Source organism: Aphelocoma coerulescens, chromosome 29 (assembly GCF_041296385.1).
Source record: "Aphelocoma coerulescens isolate FSJ_1873_10779 chromosome 29, UR_Acoe_1.0, whole genome shotgun sequence".
Classification (NCBI taxonomy): domain Eukaryota; kingdom Metazoa; phylum Chordata; class Aves; order Passeriformes; family Corvidae; genus Aphelocoma; species Aphelocoma coerulescens.
In genome coordinates, this window is record NC_091042.1 from 2,293,111 (window position 1) to 2,312,566 (window position 19,456).

Sequence of the window (19,456 nt, forward strand, 5' to 3'; positions counted from 1 at the left end):
GGGGTCTGGAAGGGTCCTGGAAGGGGTCTGGGCTCATTCTGGGTCCTGGAAGGGTCCTGGAAGGGTTCTGGGGGAGTTCTACAATACTGCAGGGTCCTGGAAGGGTCCTGGAAGGGTCCTGGAAGGGGTCTGGAAGGGGTCTGGGACAGTCCTGGGATCCTGCAGGGTCCTGGAAGGGTCCTGGAAGGGGTCTGGGCTCATTCTGGGTCCTGGAAGGGTCCTGGAAGGGTTCTGGGGGAGTTCTGCAATCCTGCAGGGTCCTGGAAGGGCTCTGGGGGTGTTCTGGGTTCGTTCTGGGTCCTGGAAGGATGCCCTGGGCTTGTGCTGGGTCCTGGAAGGGTTCTGGGGTTGTTCTGGGCTCCTGCAGGGTCCTGGAAGGGTTCTGGGGGAGTTCGGGCTCCTGCAGGGTCCTGGAAGGGCTCTGGGGGTGTTCTGGGTTCGTTCTGGGTCCTGGAAGGATGCCCTGGGCTTGTGCTGGGTCCTGGAAGGGTTCTGGGGATGTTCTGGGCTCCTGCAGGGTCCTGGAAGGGCTCTGGGGGTGTTCTGTGTTCGTTCTGGGTCCTGGAAGGATGCCCTGGGCTTGTGCTGGGTCCTGGAAGGGTTCTGGGGTTGTTCTGGGCTCCTGCAGGGTCCTGGAAGGGTTCTGGGGGAGTTCTGGGCTCCTGCAGGGTCCTGGAAGGGCTCTGGGGGTGTTCTGGGTTCGTTCTGGGTCCTGGAAGGATGCCCTGGGCTTGTGCTGGGTCCTGGAAGGGTTCTGGGGGAGTTCTGGGCTCCTGCAGGGTCCTGGAAGGGTTCTGGGGGTGCCCTGGGCTCCTGCAGGGTCCTGGAAGGGCTCTGGGGGTGTTCTGGGTTCGTTCTGGGTCCTGGAAGGATGCCCTGGGCTTGTGCTGGGTCCTGGAAGGGTTCTGGGGGTGTTCTGGGATCCTGCAGGATCCTGGAAGGGTTTTGGAGGAGTTCTGCAATCCTGCAGGGTCCTGGAAGGGTTCCCTGGACTCATTCTGAGTCCTGGAAGGGTGCCCTGGGCTCATTCTGGGTCCTGGAAGGGGTTCTGGGGGGTCTCCCGGGCTCCTGGCAGCGTTCCCGGCGGGCACTGCCCGCTGCGGGCGGCTCTCTGCAGCCGTGCCCAGCCCGTTTGTCCTCTCTGCGCCTGCCAGGACCCCCCTGCACTACGCGGCCGCCAACGGCAGCTACCAGTGCACGGTGACGCTGGTGACGGCCGGGGCCAGCGCCTGCGAGGCCGACGGCAAAGGCTGCACCCCCCTGCACTACGCGGCCGCCTCCGACACCTACCGCAGGTGGGCACCGGGCACCGGGGGGCACCAGGGGGCACCGGGCACTGGGGAGTGCTGGGCACTGGGGGGCACCGGGCACTGGGCACTGGGGGGTACTGGGGGGCATCGGGCACTGGGGAGTGCTGGGCACTGGGGAGTGCTGGGGGGCACTGGGGGGCATCGGGCACTGGGGAGTGCTGGGCATTGGGGGGCACCGGGCACTGGGCACTGGGGGGCACTGGGGGGCATCGGGCACTGGGGAGTGCTGGGCATTGGGGGGCACCGGGCACTGGGCACTGGGGGGCACTGGGGGGCATCGGGCACTGGGAAGTGCTGGGGAGCGCTGGGCATTGGGGGGCACTGGGGGGCACCGGGCACTGGGGGGCACCGGGCACTGGGGGGCACCGGCGGGCACTGGGGAGTGCTGGGCACTGGGGAGCACTGGGCACTGGGGGGGCACTGGGGGGCACTGGGGAGTGCTGGGCACCGGGGGGCACCAGGCACTGGGGGGCACTGGGGGGCACTGGGGAGTGCTGGGCACTGGGGGGCACTGGGGGGGCACTGGGGAGCACTGGGGGGCACTGGGCACTGGGGGGCACTGGGGGGGCACTGGGGAGCACTGGGGGGCACTGGGGAGTGCTGGGCACCGGGGGGCACCAGGCACTGGGGGGCACTGGGGGGCACTGGGGAGTGCTGGGCACTGGGGGGCACTGGGGGGGCACTGGGGAGCACTGGGGGGCACTGGGCACTGGGGGGCACTGGGGGGGCACTGGGGAGCAGGTACCAGCCGGGCACTGGGGGGCACTGGACACCGGGCACTGGGGGGCACAGGGTGGCACAGGTGGCACAGGGGTCACAGGGATCACAGGGTGGCACTGGGGAGGGTGGCACAGGGGTCACAGGGGTCACAGGGTGGCACTGGTGGCACTGGGTGGCACTGGGCAGGGTGGCACAGGGGTCACAGGGGTGGCACAGGGGTCACAGGTGGCACAGGGTGGCACTGGGCAGGGTGTCACAGGGGTCACAGGGTGGCACTGGTGGCACTGGGTGGCACTGGGCAGGGTGGCACAGGGGTCACAGGGGTGGCACGGGGGTGGCACAGGTGGCACTGGGTGGCACTGGGCAGGGTGTCACAGGGGTCACAGGGGTCACAGGGGTCACAGGGTGGCACTGGTGGCACAGGGTGGCACTGGGCAGGGTGGCACAGGGGTCACAGGGGTGGCACAGGGTGGCACAGGGGTGGCACAGGGTGGCACAGGGGTGGCACAGGGTGGCACGGGTGGCACTGGTGGCACAGGGTGGCACTGGGGAGGGTGTCACAGGGGTCACAGGGGTGGCACAGGGTGGCACGGGTGGCACTGGTGGCACAGGGTGGCACTGGGGAGGGTGTCACAGGGGTCACAGGGGTGGCACAGGGTGGCACGGGTGGCACTGGTGGCACTGGGTGGCACTGGGCAGGGGGTCACAGGGGTCACAGGGTGTCACAGGGTGTCACAGGGTGTCACAGGGTGTCACAGGGTGGCACGGGTGGCACAGGTGGCACTGGGTGGCACTAGGGAGGGTGTCACAGGGGTGGCACAGGGGTCACAGGGTGGCACAGGGTGGCACAGGGTGGCACAGGGGTGGCACAGGGTGGCACTGGGCAGGGTGTCACAGGGGTCACAGGGTGGCACAGGGTGGCACAGGGTGGCACAGGGTGGCACAGGGGTGGCACAGGGTGGCACTGGGCAGGGTGTCACAGGGGTCACAGGGTGGCACTGGGGAGGGTGTCACAGGGGTGGCACAGGGGTGGCACAGGGGTGGCACTCAGCCGTCCCCAGGGTGCCGTGCCCGGCTCAGGTGCCCCCTGTGCCCCCCAGGGCGGAGGCTCCGGCCGGGAGCGGCCACGGCAGCGCCGAGGAGCCGCTGCGGGAATCGCGCAGGAAGGAGGCGTTCTTGTGAGTGCCGGAATGGGGGAACACTGGGAACACTGGGAACACTGGGAACACTGGGAATGCGGGAATGGGGGAATGGGGGAACACTGGGAGCACTGGGAACACTGGGAACACTGGGAACCCCGGGAATGGGGGAATACTGGGAACACTGGGAACACTGGGAACACTGGGAATGGGGGAATACTGGGAACACTGGGAACACTGGGAACACTGGGAATGCGGGAATGGGGGAATGGGGGAACACTGGGAGCACTGGGAACACTGGGAACACTGGGAATGGGGGAATGGGGGAACACTGGGAACACTGGGAACACTGGGAGCACTGGGAACACTGGGAACACTGGGAATGGGGGAATGGGGGAACACTGGGAACACTGGGAACACTGGGAGCACTGGGAACACCGGGAACACCGGGAATGGGGGAACACTGGGAACACTGGGAACACTGGGAATGGGGGAATACTGGGAACACTGGGAATGAGGGAACACTGGGAACACTGGGAACACTGGGAATGGGGGAATGGGGGAATGGGGGAATACTGCGAACACTGGGAACACTGGGAGCACTGGGAATGCCGGAATGGGGGAATGGGGGAATACTGGGAACACTGGGAACACTGGGAACCCCGGGAATGGGGGAACACTGGGAACGCTGGGAACACTGGGAATGCCGGGAATACCGGGAACACTGGGAACACCGGGAATGGGGGAATACTGGGAATGGGGGAATACTGGGAACACTGGGAACACTGGGAACACCGGGAATGGGGGAATACTGGGAATACTGGGAACACTGGGAATGGGGGAACACTGGGAACACTGGGAACCTCGGGAATGCCGGGAATGGGGGAATACTGGGAACACTGGGAACACTGGGAACACTGGGAATGGGGGAACACTGGGAACACTGGGAACACCGGGAACACTGGGAATGGGGGAATACTGGGAACACTGGGAACACTGGGAGCACTGGGAACACTGGGAAAACTGGGAATGGGGGAATACTGGGAATACTGGGAGCACTGGGAATGGGGGAATGGGGGAACACTGGGAACACTGGGAATGCCGAGAATGGGGGAATACTGGGAATGCTGGGAACACTGGGAATGGGGGAATACTGGGAACACTGGGAACACTGGGAATGGGGGAATGGGGGAACACTGGGAACACTGGGAACCCCGGGAATGCCGGGAATGGGGGAATACTGGGAACACTGGGAACACTGGGAATGCCGGGAATACCGGGAATGGGGGAATACTGGGAACACTGGGGATGTGGGAATGTGGGAATGAGGGAATGAGGGAATCTGGGAATGTGGGAATGTGGGAATCTGGGAATCCAGGAATCCGAGAATACCGGGAATACTGGGAATACTGGGAATGCGGGAACACTGGGAACCCCGGGAATGCCAGGAATACCGGGAATGTCAGGAATGCCGGGAATCTGGGAATCTGGGAATACCGGCAATCTGGGAATGCCAGGAACACTGGGAATACCGGGAATCCAGGAATGCTGGGAATCCGGGAATACCGGGAACAGCGGGAATCTGGGAATGCTGGGAATACTGGGAACACTGGGAACGCCGCTCCCAGCCCCTCATTTTCCCGGGAATTCCTCTCCCCATCCCCATTTTCCCAGGAATTTCTCTCTCCAGAACCCAAATTCCTCTCTCCAACCCCTCATTTTCCTGGGAATTCTTCCCCCCAGAGCCCCATTCCCATTTTCCCGGGAATTTCTCTCTCCAGAGCCCAGATTCCTGTCTGGGCCCTCATTTTATTGGGAATTCCTCTCCCCATTCCCATTTTCCCAGGAATTCTTTCTCCAGCCCCTCATTTTCCTGGGAATTCCTCTCCCCATTCCCATTTTCCTGGGAATTCCTCTCCCCATTCCCATTTTCCCAGGAATTCTTTCTCCAGCCCCTCATTTTCCTGGGAATTCCTCTCCCCATTCCCATTTTCCTGGGAATTCCTCTCCCCATTCCCATTTTCCCAGGAATTTCTCTCCCCATTCCCATTTTCCATGAATTCCTCTCCCCATTCCCATATTCCCAGGAATTTCTCTCTCCAGAGTCTGAATTCCTCTCTCCAGCCCCTCATTTTCCTGGGAATTCCTCTCCCCATCCCCATTTTCCCAGAAATTCCTCTCCCCATTCCCATTTTCCATGAATTCCTCTCCCCATTCCCATTTTCCCAGGAATTTCTCTCTCCAGAGCCCAGATTCCTGTCTGGGCCCTCATTTTATTGGGAATTCCTCTCCCCATTCCCATTTTCCTGGGAATTCCTCTCCCTATTCCCATTTTTCCCAGGAATTCTTTCTCCAGCCCCTCATTTTCCTGGGAATTTCTCTCCCCATCCCCATTTTCCCGGGAATTCCTCTCCAGAGCCCGAATTCCTCTCTCCAACCCCTCATTTTCCTGGGAATTCCTCTCTCCAGAGCCCCATTCCCATTTTCCCGGGAATTTCTCTCTCCAGAGCCCAAATTCCTGTCTGGGCCCTCATTTTATTGGGAATTCCTCTCCCCATTCCCATTTTCCTGGGAATTCCTCTCCCCATTCCCATTTTCCCAGGAATTCCTCTCCCCATTCCCATTTTCCATGAATTCCTCTCCCCATCCCCATTTTCCCAGGAATTTCTCTCTCCAGAGCCCAAATTCCTCTCTCCAACCCCTCATTTTCCTGGGAATTCTTCTCTCCAGAGCCCAGATTCCTGTCTGGGGCCTCATTTTATTGGGAATTCCTCTCCCCATTCCCGTTTTCCCAGGAATTCCTCTCCCCATTCCCATTTTCCTGGGAATTCCTCTCTCCAGAGCCCCCTTCCCATTTTTCCCGGGAATTCTTCCACCAGCCCCTCTTTTTCCCAGGAATTCCTCTCTCCAGAGCCTGAATTCCTCTCCCCATTCCCATTTCCCAGGAATTCCTCTCCCCATTCCCATTTCCCAGGAATTCCCCTCCCCCCCTCAGCGAGCAGATCCCCTCCCTCCATCTCTGGGCTCCTTCCCGCGGGATTCCCGCCCCTTCTCTGGGATCCACCCGGGATCTTTCCCTACAACTCTCTTTTGCTTTTTTCCCTTCCCGCCTTTTCCGTGGATTCCCGGCAGCTGCTTGGAATTCCTGCTGGACAACGGGGCCGACCCTTCCCTGCGGGACAGGCAGGGCTACACGGCCGTGCACTACGCCGCCGCCTACGGCAACCGCCAGAACCTGGAGCTGGTGAGCGGCTCCGGGAGTGCCCGGGGATGGTTGGGAGTGGTTGGGGATGGTCGGGAATGGTCAGGAACACCTTGGGAATGGTTGGGAGTGCCTTGGGAATGCCTTGGGAGTGGTTGGGAATGGTTGGGAATGGTCAGGAACACCTTGGGAATGGTTGGGAGTGGTTGGGAATGGTTGGGAATGGTCAGGAACACCTTGGGAATGGTTGGGAGTGGTTGGGAGTGGTTGGGAATGGTCAGGAATGGATGGGAATGGTTGGGAATGGTTGGGAGTGGTTGGGAGTGGTTGGGAATGGTCAGGGATGGTCAGGAACACCTTGGGAATGGTTGGGAGTGGTTGGGAGTGGTTGGGAGTGGTTGGGAATGGTTGGGAGTGGTTGGGGATGGTTGGGGATGGTTGGGAATGGTTGGGAATGGTTGGGAGTGGTTGGGGATGGTCGGGAACACCTCGAGAATGGCCAGGAATGGTCAGGAATCCCTTGGGAATGGTCAGGAGTGGTTGGGAGTGGTTGGGAATGGTTGAGAATGGTCAGGAATGGTTGGGAATGGTCAGGAACACCTCGGGAATGGTTGGGAGTAGTTGGGAATGGTTGGGAATGGTTGGGAGTGGTTGGGGATGGTTGGGAGTGGTTGGGAATGGTTGGGAGTGGTTGGGAATGGTCGGGAACACCTCGACAATGGCCAGGAATGGTCAGGAATGCCTTGGGAATGGTTGGGAATGGTTGGGAATGGTCAGGAACGCCTTGGGAATGGTTGGCAGTGGTTGGGAATGGTTGGGAGTGGTTGGGAATGGTTTGGGATGGTTGGGAATGGTCGGGAGTGGTTGGGAATGGTTGGGAATGGTCAGGAACGCCTTGGGAATGGTTGGCAGTGGTTGGGAATGGTTGGGAATGGTTGGGGATGGTTGGGGATGGTTGGGAGTGGTTGGGAATGGTTGGGGATGGTTGGGAATGGTCAGGAACACCTCGAGAATGGCCAGGAATGGTCGGGAATGGTTAGGGATGGTTGGGAATGGTTGGGGATGGTTGGGAATGGTTGGGGATGGTTGGGAGTGGTTGGGAGTGGTTGGGAATGGTTGGGAATGGTCAGGAACGCCTTGGGAATGGTCGGGAGTGGTTGGGGATGGTCGGGGATGGTTGGGGATGGTTTGGAGTGGTTTGGGAGTGGTTTGGGATGGTTGGGGATGGTTGGGAATGGTTGGGAATGGTTGGGAGTGATTGGGAATGGTTTGGGATGGTTGGGAATGGTTGGGAGTGGTTGGGAATGGTTGGGAGTGGTTGGGAACACCTTGAGAATGGCCAGGAATGGTTGGGAATGGTTGGGAATGGTCGGGAGTGGTTGGGAATGGTCAGGAACGCCTTGGGAATGGTTGGCAGTGGTTGGGAATGGTTGGGGATGGTTGGGAATGGTTGGGAATGGTCGGGGATGGTCAGGAACACCTTGGGAATGACTCGGGAATGGTTGGGGATGGTTGGGAGTGGTTGGGGATGGTTGGGAATGGTCGGGAGTGGTTGGGAATGGTCGGGAACACCTCGAGAATGGCCAGGAATGGTCAGGAATCCCTTGGGAATGGTTTGGGATGGTTGGGAGTGGTTGGGAATGGTTGAGAATGGTCAGGAATGGTTGGGAATGGTCAGGAACACCTCGGGAATGGTTGGGAGTAGTTGGGAATGGTTGGGAATGGTTGGGGATGGTTGGGAGTGGTTGGGAATGGTCGGGAACACCTCGAGAATGGCCAGGAATGGTCGGGAGTGGTTGGGAATGGTCGGGAGTGGTTGGGGATGGTTGGGGATGGTTGGGGATGGTTGGGAATGGTTGGGGATGGTTGGGGATGGTTGGGGATGGTTGGGAGTGGTTGGGAATGGTTGGGGATGGTTGGGAGTGGTTGGGAATGGTCAGGAGTGGTTGGGAATGGTTGGGAATGGTCAGGAACACCTCGAGAATGGTCAGGAATGGTCGGGAATCCCTTGGGAATGGTTGGGAGTGGTTGGGAATGGTTGGGAATGGTCGGGAGTGGTTGGGGATGGTTGGGGATGGTCAGGAACGCCTTGGGAATGGTTGGGAGTGGTTGGGAATGGTCGGGAGTGGTTGGGGATGGTTGGGGATGGTCAGGAATGGTCAGGAATGGTCGGGAATGGTTGGGAATGGTCAAGAGTGGTTGGGAGTGGTCGGGAACACCTCGAGAATGGTTGAGAATGGTCAGGAAAGGTCAGGAACACCTCGAGAATGGTCGGGAGTGGTTGGGGATGGTTGGGAATGGTTGGGAATGGTCGGGAACACCTCAAGAATGGCCAGGAAGGGTTGGGAATGGTTGGGAATGGTTGGGAGTGGTCAGGAGTGGTTGGGAATGGTTGGGAGTGGTTGGGGATGGTTGGGGATGGTCAGGGATGGTCGGGGATGGTCAAGAACACCTTGGGAATGGTCAGGAGTGGTTGGGAATGGTTGGGAATGGTCAGGAACGGTTGGGAATGGTTGGGAACGGTTGGGAATGGTCAGGAGTGGTTGGGAATGGTTGGGAGTGGTTGGGAATGGTTGGGGATGGTCAGGGATGGTCGGGGATGGTCAAGAACACCTTGGGAATGGTCAGGAGTGGTTGGGAATGGTTGGGAATGGTCAGGAACGCCTTGGGAATGGTTGGGAGTGGTTTGGAGTGGTTGGGAATGGTCGGGAATGCCTTGGGAATGGTCGGGAATGGTTGGGAATGGTCAGGAATGGATGGGAATGGTTGGGGATGGTCAGGAACACCTTGGGAATGACTTGGGAATGGTTGGGGATGGTTGGGGATGGTTGGGAGTGGTTGGGAGTGGTCAGGAACACCTTGGGAATGGTCGGGAATGGTCAGGAATGGTTGGGAGTGGTTGGGAATGCCTTGGGAATGGTCAGGGAATGCCTTGGGAATGGTTGGCGGAGCACCAGGGATGGGCACCATGGGCTCCTGCAGGGTCCTGGAAGGGTTCTGGAAGGGTTCTGGGGGAGTTCTGGGCTCCTGCAGGGTCCTGGAAGGGTTCTGGAAGGGGTCTGGGGAAGTTCTGGGCTCCTGCTGGGTCCTGGAAGGGTTCTGGAAGGGTTCTGGGGGTGTTCTGGGCTCCTGCTGGGTCCTGGAAGGGCCCAGCGTGCCCGGCTGTGGCTCCTGGGGAGCCGCTGGAATCTCCGGGAGGAGCTGGAGAGGAACAATCGGAGCCGAGCTGGAATCTGAAATGGGAAAAGCTGGGAGAAGGGAGCGGGGGGAGGGGAGGGGAGTCAGGAATTCGGGGAATTCTTTTCCCTTTGGAAAAGCAATTCCGGACAATTCCTTTGGAATTCTTTCGGAGCTCCCCAAAACCGCCTTGGGGGGGGGGAGGGGGGATTGGGGCTGGGAATGTCAGATCCCGAATTTCCCAGGGTTTGGATCAGGGGGTCCTGCTCCCTCCGGGGGTCCCTGGGAGCGGGGCTGGGGATGGAATGCTCCGGGATCCATCCTGGATCCCTCCTGGATCCCCCCTGGATCCCTCTTGGATCCCTCCTGGATCCCTCCTGGATCCCCCCTGGATCCTTCTTGGATCCCTCCTGGATCCCCCCTGGATCCCTCTTGGATCCTTCTTGGATCCTTCTTGGATCCTTCTTGGATCCCCCCTGGATCCCTCTTGGATCCCCCCTGGATCTCTCCTGGATCCCCCCTGGATCCCTCCTGCATCCCTCCTGGATCCCTCTTGGATTCCCCCTGGATCCCTCTTGGATCCCTCCTGGATCCCCCCTGGATCCCTCTTGGATCCCTCTTGGATCCCCCCTGGATCCCCCCTGGATCCCTCTTGGATCCTTCTTGGATCCTTCTTGGATCCCTCCTGGATCCCTCTTGGATCCCCCCTGGATCTCTCCTGGATCCCCCCTGGATCCCTCCTGGATCCCTCCTGGATCCCTCCTGGATTTGGGATTTTCCCTTTGCAGCTCCTGGAAATGTCTTTTAACTGCCTGGAGGATGTGGAGAGCAGCGTCCCCGTCAGCCCTTTGCACTTAGCTGTGAGTACCTGCAGGGTCCTGGAAGGGAGTCCTGGGCTCCTGCAGGGTCCTGGAAGGGAGTCCTGGGTCCTGGAAGGGAGTCCTGGGATCCTGCAGGGTCCTGGAAGGGAGTCCTGGGATCCTGCAGGGTCCTGGAAGGGTGTCCTGGGATCCTGCAGGGTCCTGGAAGGGAGTCCTGGGATCCTGCTGGGTCCTGGAAGGGAGTTCTGGGATCCTGCTGGGTCCTGGAAGGGAGTCCTGGGATCCTGCTGGGTCCTGGAAGGGAGCCCTGGGTTTGTTCTGGGTCCTGGAAGGGAGTCCTGGGTCCTGGAGGGGTGTCCTGGGTTTGTTCTGGGTCCTGGAAGGGAGTCCTGGGATCCTGCAGGGTCCTGGAAGGGTGTCCTGGGATCCTGCAGGGTCCTGGAAGGGAGTCCTGGGATCCTGCTGGGTCCTGGAAGGGAGTCCTGGGTTTGTTCTGGGTCCTGGAAGGGAGTCCTGGGTCCTGGAGGGGTGTCCTGGGTTTGTTCTGGGTCCTGGAAGGGAGTCCTGGGCTCCTGCAGGGTCCTGGAAGGGAGTCCTGGGATCCTGCAGGGTCCTGGAAGGGAGTCCTGGGTCCTGCAGGGTCCTGGAAGGGAGTCCTGGGCTCCTGCAGGGTCCTGGAAGGGAGTCCTGGGATCCTGCAGGGTCCTGGAAGGGAGTCCTGGGTTCCTCCTGGGTCCTGGAAGGGAGTCCTGGGTCCTGCAGGGTCCTGGAAGGGTGTCCTGGGTCCTGCTGGGTCCTGGAAGGGAGTTCTGGGATCCTGCTGGGTCCTGGAAGGGAGTCCTGGGTCCTGGAGGGGTGTCCTGGGTTTGTTCTGGGTCCTGGAAGGGAGTCCTGGGCTCCTGCAGGGTCCTGGAAGGGAGTCCTGGGATCCTGCAGGGTCCTGGAAGGGAGTTCTGGGATCCTGCTGGGTCCTGGAAGGGAGTCCTGGGCTCCTGCAGGGTCCTGGAAGGGAGTCCTGGGTCCTGCTGGGTCCTGGAAGGGAGTCCTGGGATCCTGCTGGGTCCTGGAAGGGAGTCCTGGGTCCTGCTGGGTCCTGGAAGGGAGTCCTGGGCTCCTGCTGGGTCCTGGAAGGGAGTCCTGGGTCCTGGAGGGGTGTTCTGGGCTTGTTCTGGGTCCTGGAAGGGAGTCCTGGGATCCAGCTGGGTCCTGGAAGGGAGTCCTGGGATCCAGCTGGGTCCTGGAAGGGAGTCCTGGGTTCCTCCTGGGTCCTGGAAGGGAGTCCTGGGTCCTGGAGGGGTGTCCTGGGTTTGTTCTGGGTCCTGGAAGGGAGTCCTGAGATCCAGCTGGGTCCTGGAAGGGAGTCCTGGGATCCTGCAGGGTCCTGGAAGGGAGTCCTGGGCTCCTGCTGGGTCCTGGAAGGGAGTCCTGGGTTCCTCCTGGGTCCTGGAAGGGAGTCCTGGGTCCTGCAGGGTCCTGGAAGGGTGTCCTGGGTCCTGCAGGGTCCTGGAAGGGAGTTCTGGGATCCTGCTGGGTCCTGGAAGGGAGTCCTGGGTCCTGGAGGGGTGTCCTGGGTTTGTTCTGGGTCCTGGAAGGGAGTCCTGGGCTCCTGCAGGGTCCTGGAAGGGAGTCCTGGGATCCTGCTGGGTCCTGGAAGGGAGTCCTGGGTCCTGCTGGGTCCTGGAAGGGAGTCCTGGGTCCTGCTGGGTCCTGGAAGGGAGTCCTGGGTCCTGGAGGGGTGTTCTGGGCTTGTTCTGGGTCCTGGAAGGGAGTCCTGGGATCCTGCAGGGTCCTGGAAGGGAGTCCTGGGCTCCTGCTGGGTCCTGGAAGGGAGTCCTGGGTTCCTCCTGGGTCCTGGAAGGGAGTCCTGGGTCCTGCAGGGTCCTGGAAGGGAGTCCTGGGATCCTGCTGGGTCCTGGAAGGGAGTCCTGGGTCCTGCAGGGTCCTGGAAGGGAGTCCTGGGCTCCTGCTGGGTCCTGGAAGGGAGTCCTGGGTCCTGGAGGGGTGTTCTGGGCTTGTTCTGGGTCCTGGAAGGGAGTCCTGGGATCCTGCTGGGTCCTGGAAGGGTTCTGGGGGAGACATTTCTGGGGGGGACACTTTTGGCTCCCTGAGGGACACTTTGAGTGCTTGGGGGACACTCCTGACCACCCCGAGCTCCACTTGGACCACCCAACCTCCACTTTCACCACCCCGAGCACCACTTGGACCACCCTGAGCACCACTTGGACCACCCAACCCCCACTTTGACCACCCAACCTCCACTTTGACCACCCCAACCTCCACTTTGACCACCCGAGCACCACTTTCACCCCCCAACCTCCACTTTGACCACCTAACCTCCACTTTCACTACCCCAAGCTCCATTTTGACCACCCTGAGCACCACTTTGACCACCCACCCTCCACTTTCACCACCCCGAGCACAACTTGGACCACCCCGAGCACCACTTGGACCACCCCAACCTCCACTTTGACCACCCCAACCTCCACTTTGACCACCCCAACCTCCACTTTGACCACCCAACCTCCACTTTCACCACCCAACCTCCACTTTCACCACCCCGAGCACAACTTGGACCACCCTGAGCACCACTTGGACCACCCAACCTCCACTTTGACCACCCCGAGCACCACTTGGACCACTCCAAGCTCCACTTTCACCCCCCAACCCCCACTTTGACCACCCAACCTCCACTTTGACCACCCAACCTCCACTTTCACCACCCAACCTCCACTTTCACCACCCCGAGCACAACTTGGACCACCCTGAGCACCACTTGGACCACCCAACCTCCACTTTGACCACCCCGAGCACCACTTGGACCACTCCAAGCTCCACTTTCACCCCCCAACCCCCACTTTGACCACCCAACCTCCACTTTGACCACCCCAACCCCCACTTTGACCCCCTCTCCGCGTGCCCCCCTGCCCAACCCCCTCTCCACCCATCCCCCTCTCCCCCCCCCCAGGCCTACAATGGTCACTGTGAAGCCCTCAAGGCCCTGGCCGAGACCTTGGTGAACCTGGACGTGCGGGACCACCGGGGCCGCACCGCGCTCTACCTGGCCACCGAGCGCGGCTCCACCGAGTGCGTGCAGGTGCTCACCAGCCACGGCGCCTCCGCGCTGCTCAAGGAGAGGAAGAGGAAGTGGACTCCTCTCCACGCCGCAGGTGAGCCCCCAGGGCCACCAAGAGCAGCCCCTCCGAGCCCCCGGGGCTGTTCCCAAAGCCCTCGGGATGAGCCCCGTTGCCATCGGGTGTGGCCCGTCCTGGCTCTTTGTTTTCCTCGTCGTTTCTCTTTTGTTCAGCCCTGGTTTTGTTTGTTCTGGTTTTCCTCACTTTTGGTTTTCTCCTCCTTCTTTTGTTTCCTCGTCCTTCGTTTTTTGCTGTTTTCCTGGTCCTGTTTATCCTGGTCCCTGTTTTGTTCATCCCTGTTTTCCTCACCCTTCTTTTTCTCACCCTTTTCTTCCTCCCTCTTTTCTTCCTCCCTCTTTTCTTCCTCCCCTCTTTTCTTCCTCCCTCTTTTCCTCCCTCCTCCTTTCCTCATCCCTCTTCTTTTTCCTCATCCCCCTTTTTTTTCTCACCCTTCTTTTCCTCATCCCTCTTTTCCTGATCCCCTTTTTTTTCCTCACCCTTCTTTTCCTCATCCCTCCTTTCCTGATCCCACTTTTTTTCCTCATCCCTCTTTTCCTCTTGCCTCCTGTCCTCATCCCCCTTTTCTTCCTCCCTCCTTTCCTCATCCCTCTTTTTTTCCCCATCCCTCTTTTCCTCATCCCTCTTTTTCTCACCTTTTTCTCATCCCTCTTTTTTTTCCTCACCCCCCCTTTTTTCTCCCTCTTTTCCTCCCTCCTCTTTTCCTCATCCCTATTTTTTTCCCCATCCCTCCTTTCCTGTTCCCTTTTATCCTGGTCCCTCTTTTCCTCATCCCTCTTTTCCTCACTCCTCCTGTCCTCATCCCCCTTTTTTTCTCCCTCTTTTCCTCACCCCTCTTTTCTTCCTCCCTCTTTTTCTCCCTCCTCCTTTCCTCATCCCTATTTTTTTTCTCATCCCTCTTTTCCTCATCCCTTTTATCCTGCTCCCTCTTTTCCTCACCCTTCTTTTCCTCATTCCTCTTTCCCTGATCCCTCTTCTTTTTCTCACTCCTCCTATCCTCATCCCTCTTTTTTTTCCTCATCCCTCTTTTTTTTTCTCATCCCTCTTTTCCTCATCCCTGTTTTCCTCTTGCCTCCTGTCCTCATCCCCCTTTTCTTCCTCCCTCCTTTCCTCATCCCTCTTTTTCTCACCTCTCTTTTCCTCCCTCCTCATTTCCTCATCCCTATTTTTTCCCCCATCCCTCCTTTCCTGTTGCCTTTTATCCTGGTCCCTCTTTTCCTCATCCCTCTTTTTCTCACCCCTCTTTTTTTCCCCCACCCCTTTTTTCCTGATCCCCCTTTTTTTTCTCACCCTTCTTTTCCTCATCCCTCTTTTCCTGATCCCACTTTTTTTCCTCATCCCTGTTTTCCTCTTGCCTCCTGTCCTCATCCCCCCTTTTTTTTCTCCCTCTTTTCCTCACCCCTCTTTTCTTCCTCCCTCTTTTCCTCCCTCCTCCTTTCCTCATCCCTATTTTTTTCCCCATCCCTCCTTTCCTGTTCCTTTTTATCCTGGTCCCTCTTTTCCTCACCCTTCTTTTCCTCATTCCTCTTTCCCTGATCCCTCTTCTTTTTCTCACTCCTCTTTTCCTCATCCCTGTTTTCCTCTTGCCTCCTACCCTCATCCCCCTTTTCTTCCTCCCTCCTTTCCTCATCCCTCTTTTTTTCCCCATCCCTTTTTTCCTCATCCCTTTTATCCTGCTCCCTCTTTTCCTCATCCCTCTTTTTCTCACCTCTCTTTTCCTCCCTCCTCTTTTCCTCATCCCTATTTTTTTCCCCATCCCTCCTTTCCTGTTCCCTTTTATCCTGGTCCCTCTTTTCCTCATCCCTCTTTTCCTGATCCCCCTTTTTTCCCCTCACCCTTCTTTTCCTCACTCCTCTTTTCCTCACCCCTTTTTTTTTATCCCTCTTTTCCTGATCCCTCTTTTTTTCCTCATCCCCCTTTTTTCTCCCTCTTTTCCTCACCCCTCTTTTCTTCCTCCCTCTTTTCCTCCCTCCTCCTTTCCTCATCCCTCTTTTTTTCCCCATCCCTCTTTTCCTCATCCCTTTTACCCTGCTCCCTCTTTCCTCATCCCTCTTTTTCTCACCCCTTTTTTCTCATCCCTCTTTTTTTCCTCATCCCCCTTTTTTCTCCCTCTTTTCCTCATCCCTCTTTTTTTTTCCCCATCCCTCTTTTCCTGATCCCCTTTTTTCTGGTCCCTCTTTTCCTCACCCTTCTTTTCCTCATCCCACTTTTTTTTTTCCTCACCCCTCTTTTCTTCATCCCTTTTCCTCATTCCTCTTTTTCTCACCTCTCTTTTTCTCATCCCTCTTTTACTTGTCCCCCTTTTTTTTCCTCATTCCTCTTTTCCTGATCCCCCTTTTTTTTCCTCATCCCTCTTTTCCTGATCCCTCTTTTCCTTCTCACCTCTCTTTTTCCCTTCCCTCTTTTTTTTCCTCACCCCCTTTTTTTCCTCCCTCTTTTCCTCACTCCTCCTGTCCCCATCCCTCTTTTTTATCCCCATCTCTCTTTTCCTCGTCCCCCTTTTTTCTCTCCCTCTTTTCCTCACCCCTCTTTTTTTCCTCTTTTCCTTACTCCTCCTGTCCCCATCCCTCTTTTCCTGATCCCTCTTTTTTATCTTCATCCCCTTTTTTCTCACCCCTCTTTTCCTGATCTCTCTTTTCCTCATCCCTCTTTTTTTTCCCCCATCCCTCTTTTCCTGATCCCACTTTTTTTCCACATCTCTGTTTTCCTCTTGCCTCCTGTCCTCATCCCCCTTTTTTCTCCCTCTTTTTCTCACCCCTCTTTTCTTCCTCCCTCTTTTCTTCCCTCCTCCTTTCCTCATTCCTCTTTTTTTTTTTTCCCATCCTTCTTTTCCTGATCCCTTTCATCCTGGTCCCTCTTTTCCTCATCCCTCTTTTTTTCCTCATCCCTCTTTTCCTGATCCCTCTTTTCCTTCTCACCTCTCCTTTTCCCTTCCCTCTTTTTTTTCTCATCCCCCTTTTTTTTCCTCCCTCTTTTCCTCACTCCTCCTGTCCTCATCCCTCTTTTTTACCCCCATCCCTCTTTTTTACCCCCCATCCCTCTTTTCCTCATCCCCTTTTTTCCTCACCCCTCTTTTCCTGCTCCCTGTGCCCAGCTGCCAACGGGAACACGGATTCCCTGCACCTCCTGATCGACAGCGGGGAGCGGGCGGACATCACCGACGTCATGGACATCCACGGGCAGTGAGTGCCCTCGGGGTCACCCTGGCACCGTCCTGAGCCTCCCTGGCACCGTCCTGAGCCGCCCTGGCACCCTCCAGAGCCACCCTGGGACCCTCCAGAGCCACCCTGGGACCCACTAGAGCCACCCTGGCCCCCTCCAGAGCCACCCTGGCCCCCTCCAGAGCCTCCCTGGCACCTTCCTGAGCCTCCCTGGCACCGTCCTGAGCCTCCCTGGCACCCTCCAGAGCCACCCTGGGACCCACTAGAGCCACCCTGGCACCATCCAGAGCCACCCTGGCACCCTCCAGAGCCTCCCTGGCACCTTCCAGAGCCTCCCTGGCACCTTCCAGGGCCTCCCTGAGACCCTCCAGAGCCCCCCTGGCACCTTCCAGGGCCTCCCTGGCACCCACTAGAGCCTCCCTGGCACCCTCCAGAGCCTCCCTGGCACCTTCCAGAGCCTCCCTGGCACCTTCCAGGGCCTCCCTGAGACCCTCCAGAGCCCCCCTGGCACCTTCCAGGGCCTCCCTGGCACCCACTAGAGCCTCCCTGGCACCCTCCAGAGCCACCCTGGCACCGTCCCGAGCCTCCCTGGCTCCCACCAGAGCCACCCTGGCCCCATCCAGAGCCACCCTGGCCCCCTCCAGATCCTCCCTGGCACCCTCCAGAGCCACCCTGGCCCCCTCCAGAGCCACCCTGGGACCTACTAGAGCCACCCTGGCACCCTCCAGAGCCACCCTGGCACCGTCCTGAGCCTCCCTGGCACCCTCCAGAGCCACCCTGGCACCGTCCTGAGCCACCCTGGCACCCTCCAGAGCCACCCTGGGACCTACTAGAGCCACCCTGGCACCTTCCAGGGCCTCCCTGGCACCTTCCAGGGCCTCCCTGGCACCCTCCAGAGCCCCCCTGGCCCCCTCCAGAGCCTCCCTGGCACCGTCCTGAGCCACCCTGGCACCCTCCAGAGCCACCCTGGCGCCCTGGGCAGAGCTGGAAATCAGAGTTTATTATTGGAATTTATTGAATTTATTAGTGGAATTTACAGAGTTTATTAATGGGATTTATTGAGTTTATTCGTGGAATTTATTGAGTTTATTTATGGGATTTATTGAGTTTATTTATGGCTTTTATTGAATTTATTTATGGGATTTATTGAGTTTATTTATGGAAATTAGGGAGTATATTTATGGGATTTATTGAGTTTATTAGTGGAATTTATTGAGTTTATTCATGGAATTTACTGAGTTTCTTCATGGAATTTAGGGAATTTTTTAATGGAATTGCTTGAGTTTATTTATGGAACTTACTGAGTTTATTTATGAGATTTATTGGATTTATTTATGGAATTTATTGAATTTATTAGTGGAATTGATTGAGTTTATTAATGGAATTTACTGAGTTTATTAATGGGATTATTGAGTTTATTAGTGGAATTTACTGAATTTATTAGTGGAATTTAGGGAGTTTATTCGTGGAATTTACTGAGTTTATTTATGGGGATTTACTGAGTTTATTTATGGAATTTATTGAGTTTATTCATGGAATTTATTGAATTTATTAGTGGAATTTAGGGATTTTATTAATGGAATTTAGGGAATTTTTTAATGGAATTGATTGAGTATATTTATGGAATTTACTGAGTTTATTCATGGAATTTAGGGAGTATATTTATGGGATTTATTGAGTTTATTTATGGAATTTACTGAGTTTATTTATGGGATTTATTGAGTTTATTTATGGAAATTAGGGAATTTTAAAATGGAGTTTATAGAGTTTGCTTATGGAATTTAGGGAATTTTTAAATGGAATTGCTTGAGTTTACTTATGGAATTTAGGGAATTTTTAAATGGAATTTATTGAGTTTATTCATGGAATTTAGGGAGTATATTTATGGGATTTATTGACTTTATTCATGGACTTTAGGGAATTTTTAAATGGAATTTATTGAGTTTATTTATGGAATTTAGGGAATTTTTAAATGGAGTTGATTGAGTTTATTTATGGAATTTAGGGAGTTTTTTTATGGGATTTACTGAGTTTATTTATGGGATTTAGGGAATTTTTAATGGGATTTATTGAGTTTGTGTATGGAATTTAGGGAATTTTAAAATGGAGTTGATTGAGTTTATTTATGGAATTTAGGGAGTTTTTTTATGGGATTTACTGAGTTTATTTATGGGATTTAGGGAATTTTTAATGGGATTTATTGAGTTTGTGTATGGAATTTAGGGAATTTTAAAATGGAATTTATTGAGTTTATTTATGGAATTTATTGAGTTTATTTATGGAATTTAGGGAGTTTTTAAATGGAATTTATTGAGTTTATTTATGGGATTTACTGAGTTTATTTATGGGATTGATTGAGTTTATTTATGGAATTTAGGGAATTTTTAAATGGGATTGATTGAGTTTATTTATGGAATTTAGGGAGTATATTTGTGGGTTTTATTGAGTTTGTTTATGGAATTTAGTGAGTATATTTATGGGATTTACTGAGTTTATTTATGGAATTTAGGGAGTTTTTAAATGGAATTTACTGACTTTATTTATGGAATTTACTGAGTTTATTTATGGGATTGATTGAGTTTATTCATGGAATTTGGGGAATTTTTAAATGGAGTTGATTGAGTTTATTTATGGAATTTAGGGAGTATATTTATGGGATTTATTGACTTTATTCATGGAATTTAGGGAGTATATTTATGGGATTTACTGAGTTTATTTATGGGATTTAGGGAATTTTTAAATGGGATTTATTGAGTTTGCTTATGGAATTTAGGGAA

At 56.0% G+C, this 19,456-nt stretch overlaps 1 protein-coding gene across 2 annotated transcripts in view; it reads left to right on the plus strand.

Annotated features, from left to right (window-relative positions):
• The window catches only part of ANKRD52 (ankyrin repeat domain 52), a 69,642-nt gene that overhangs the window by 26,090 nt on the left and 24,096 nt on the right, over nucleotides 1-19,456 (plus strand). For both annotated transcript variants that reach the window (XM_068997684.1, XM_068997685.1), the window contains exons 14-19: nucleotides 1,155-1,295; nucleotides 3,131-3,208; nucleotides 6,302-6,413; nucleotides 10,337-10,408; nucleotides 13,335-13,536; nucleotides 16,613-16,700. In XM_068997684.1, the coding sequence (XP_068853785.1) occupies nucleotides 1,155-1,295; nucleotides 3,131-3,208; nucleotides 6,302-6,413; nucleotides 10,337-10,408; nucleotides 13,335-13,536; nucleotides 16,613-16,700 (693 nt within the window). The remainder of the gene's footprint in view (nucleotides 1-1,154; nucleotides 1,296-3,130; nucleotides 3,209-6,301; nucleotides 6,414-10,336; nucleotides 10,409-13,334; nucleotides 13,537-16,612; nucleotides 16,701-19,456) is intronic.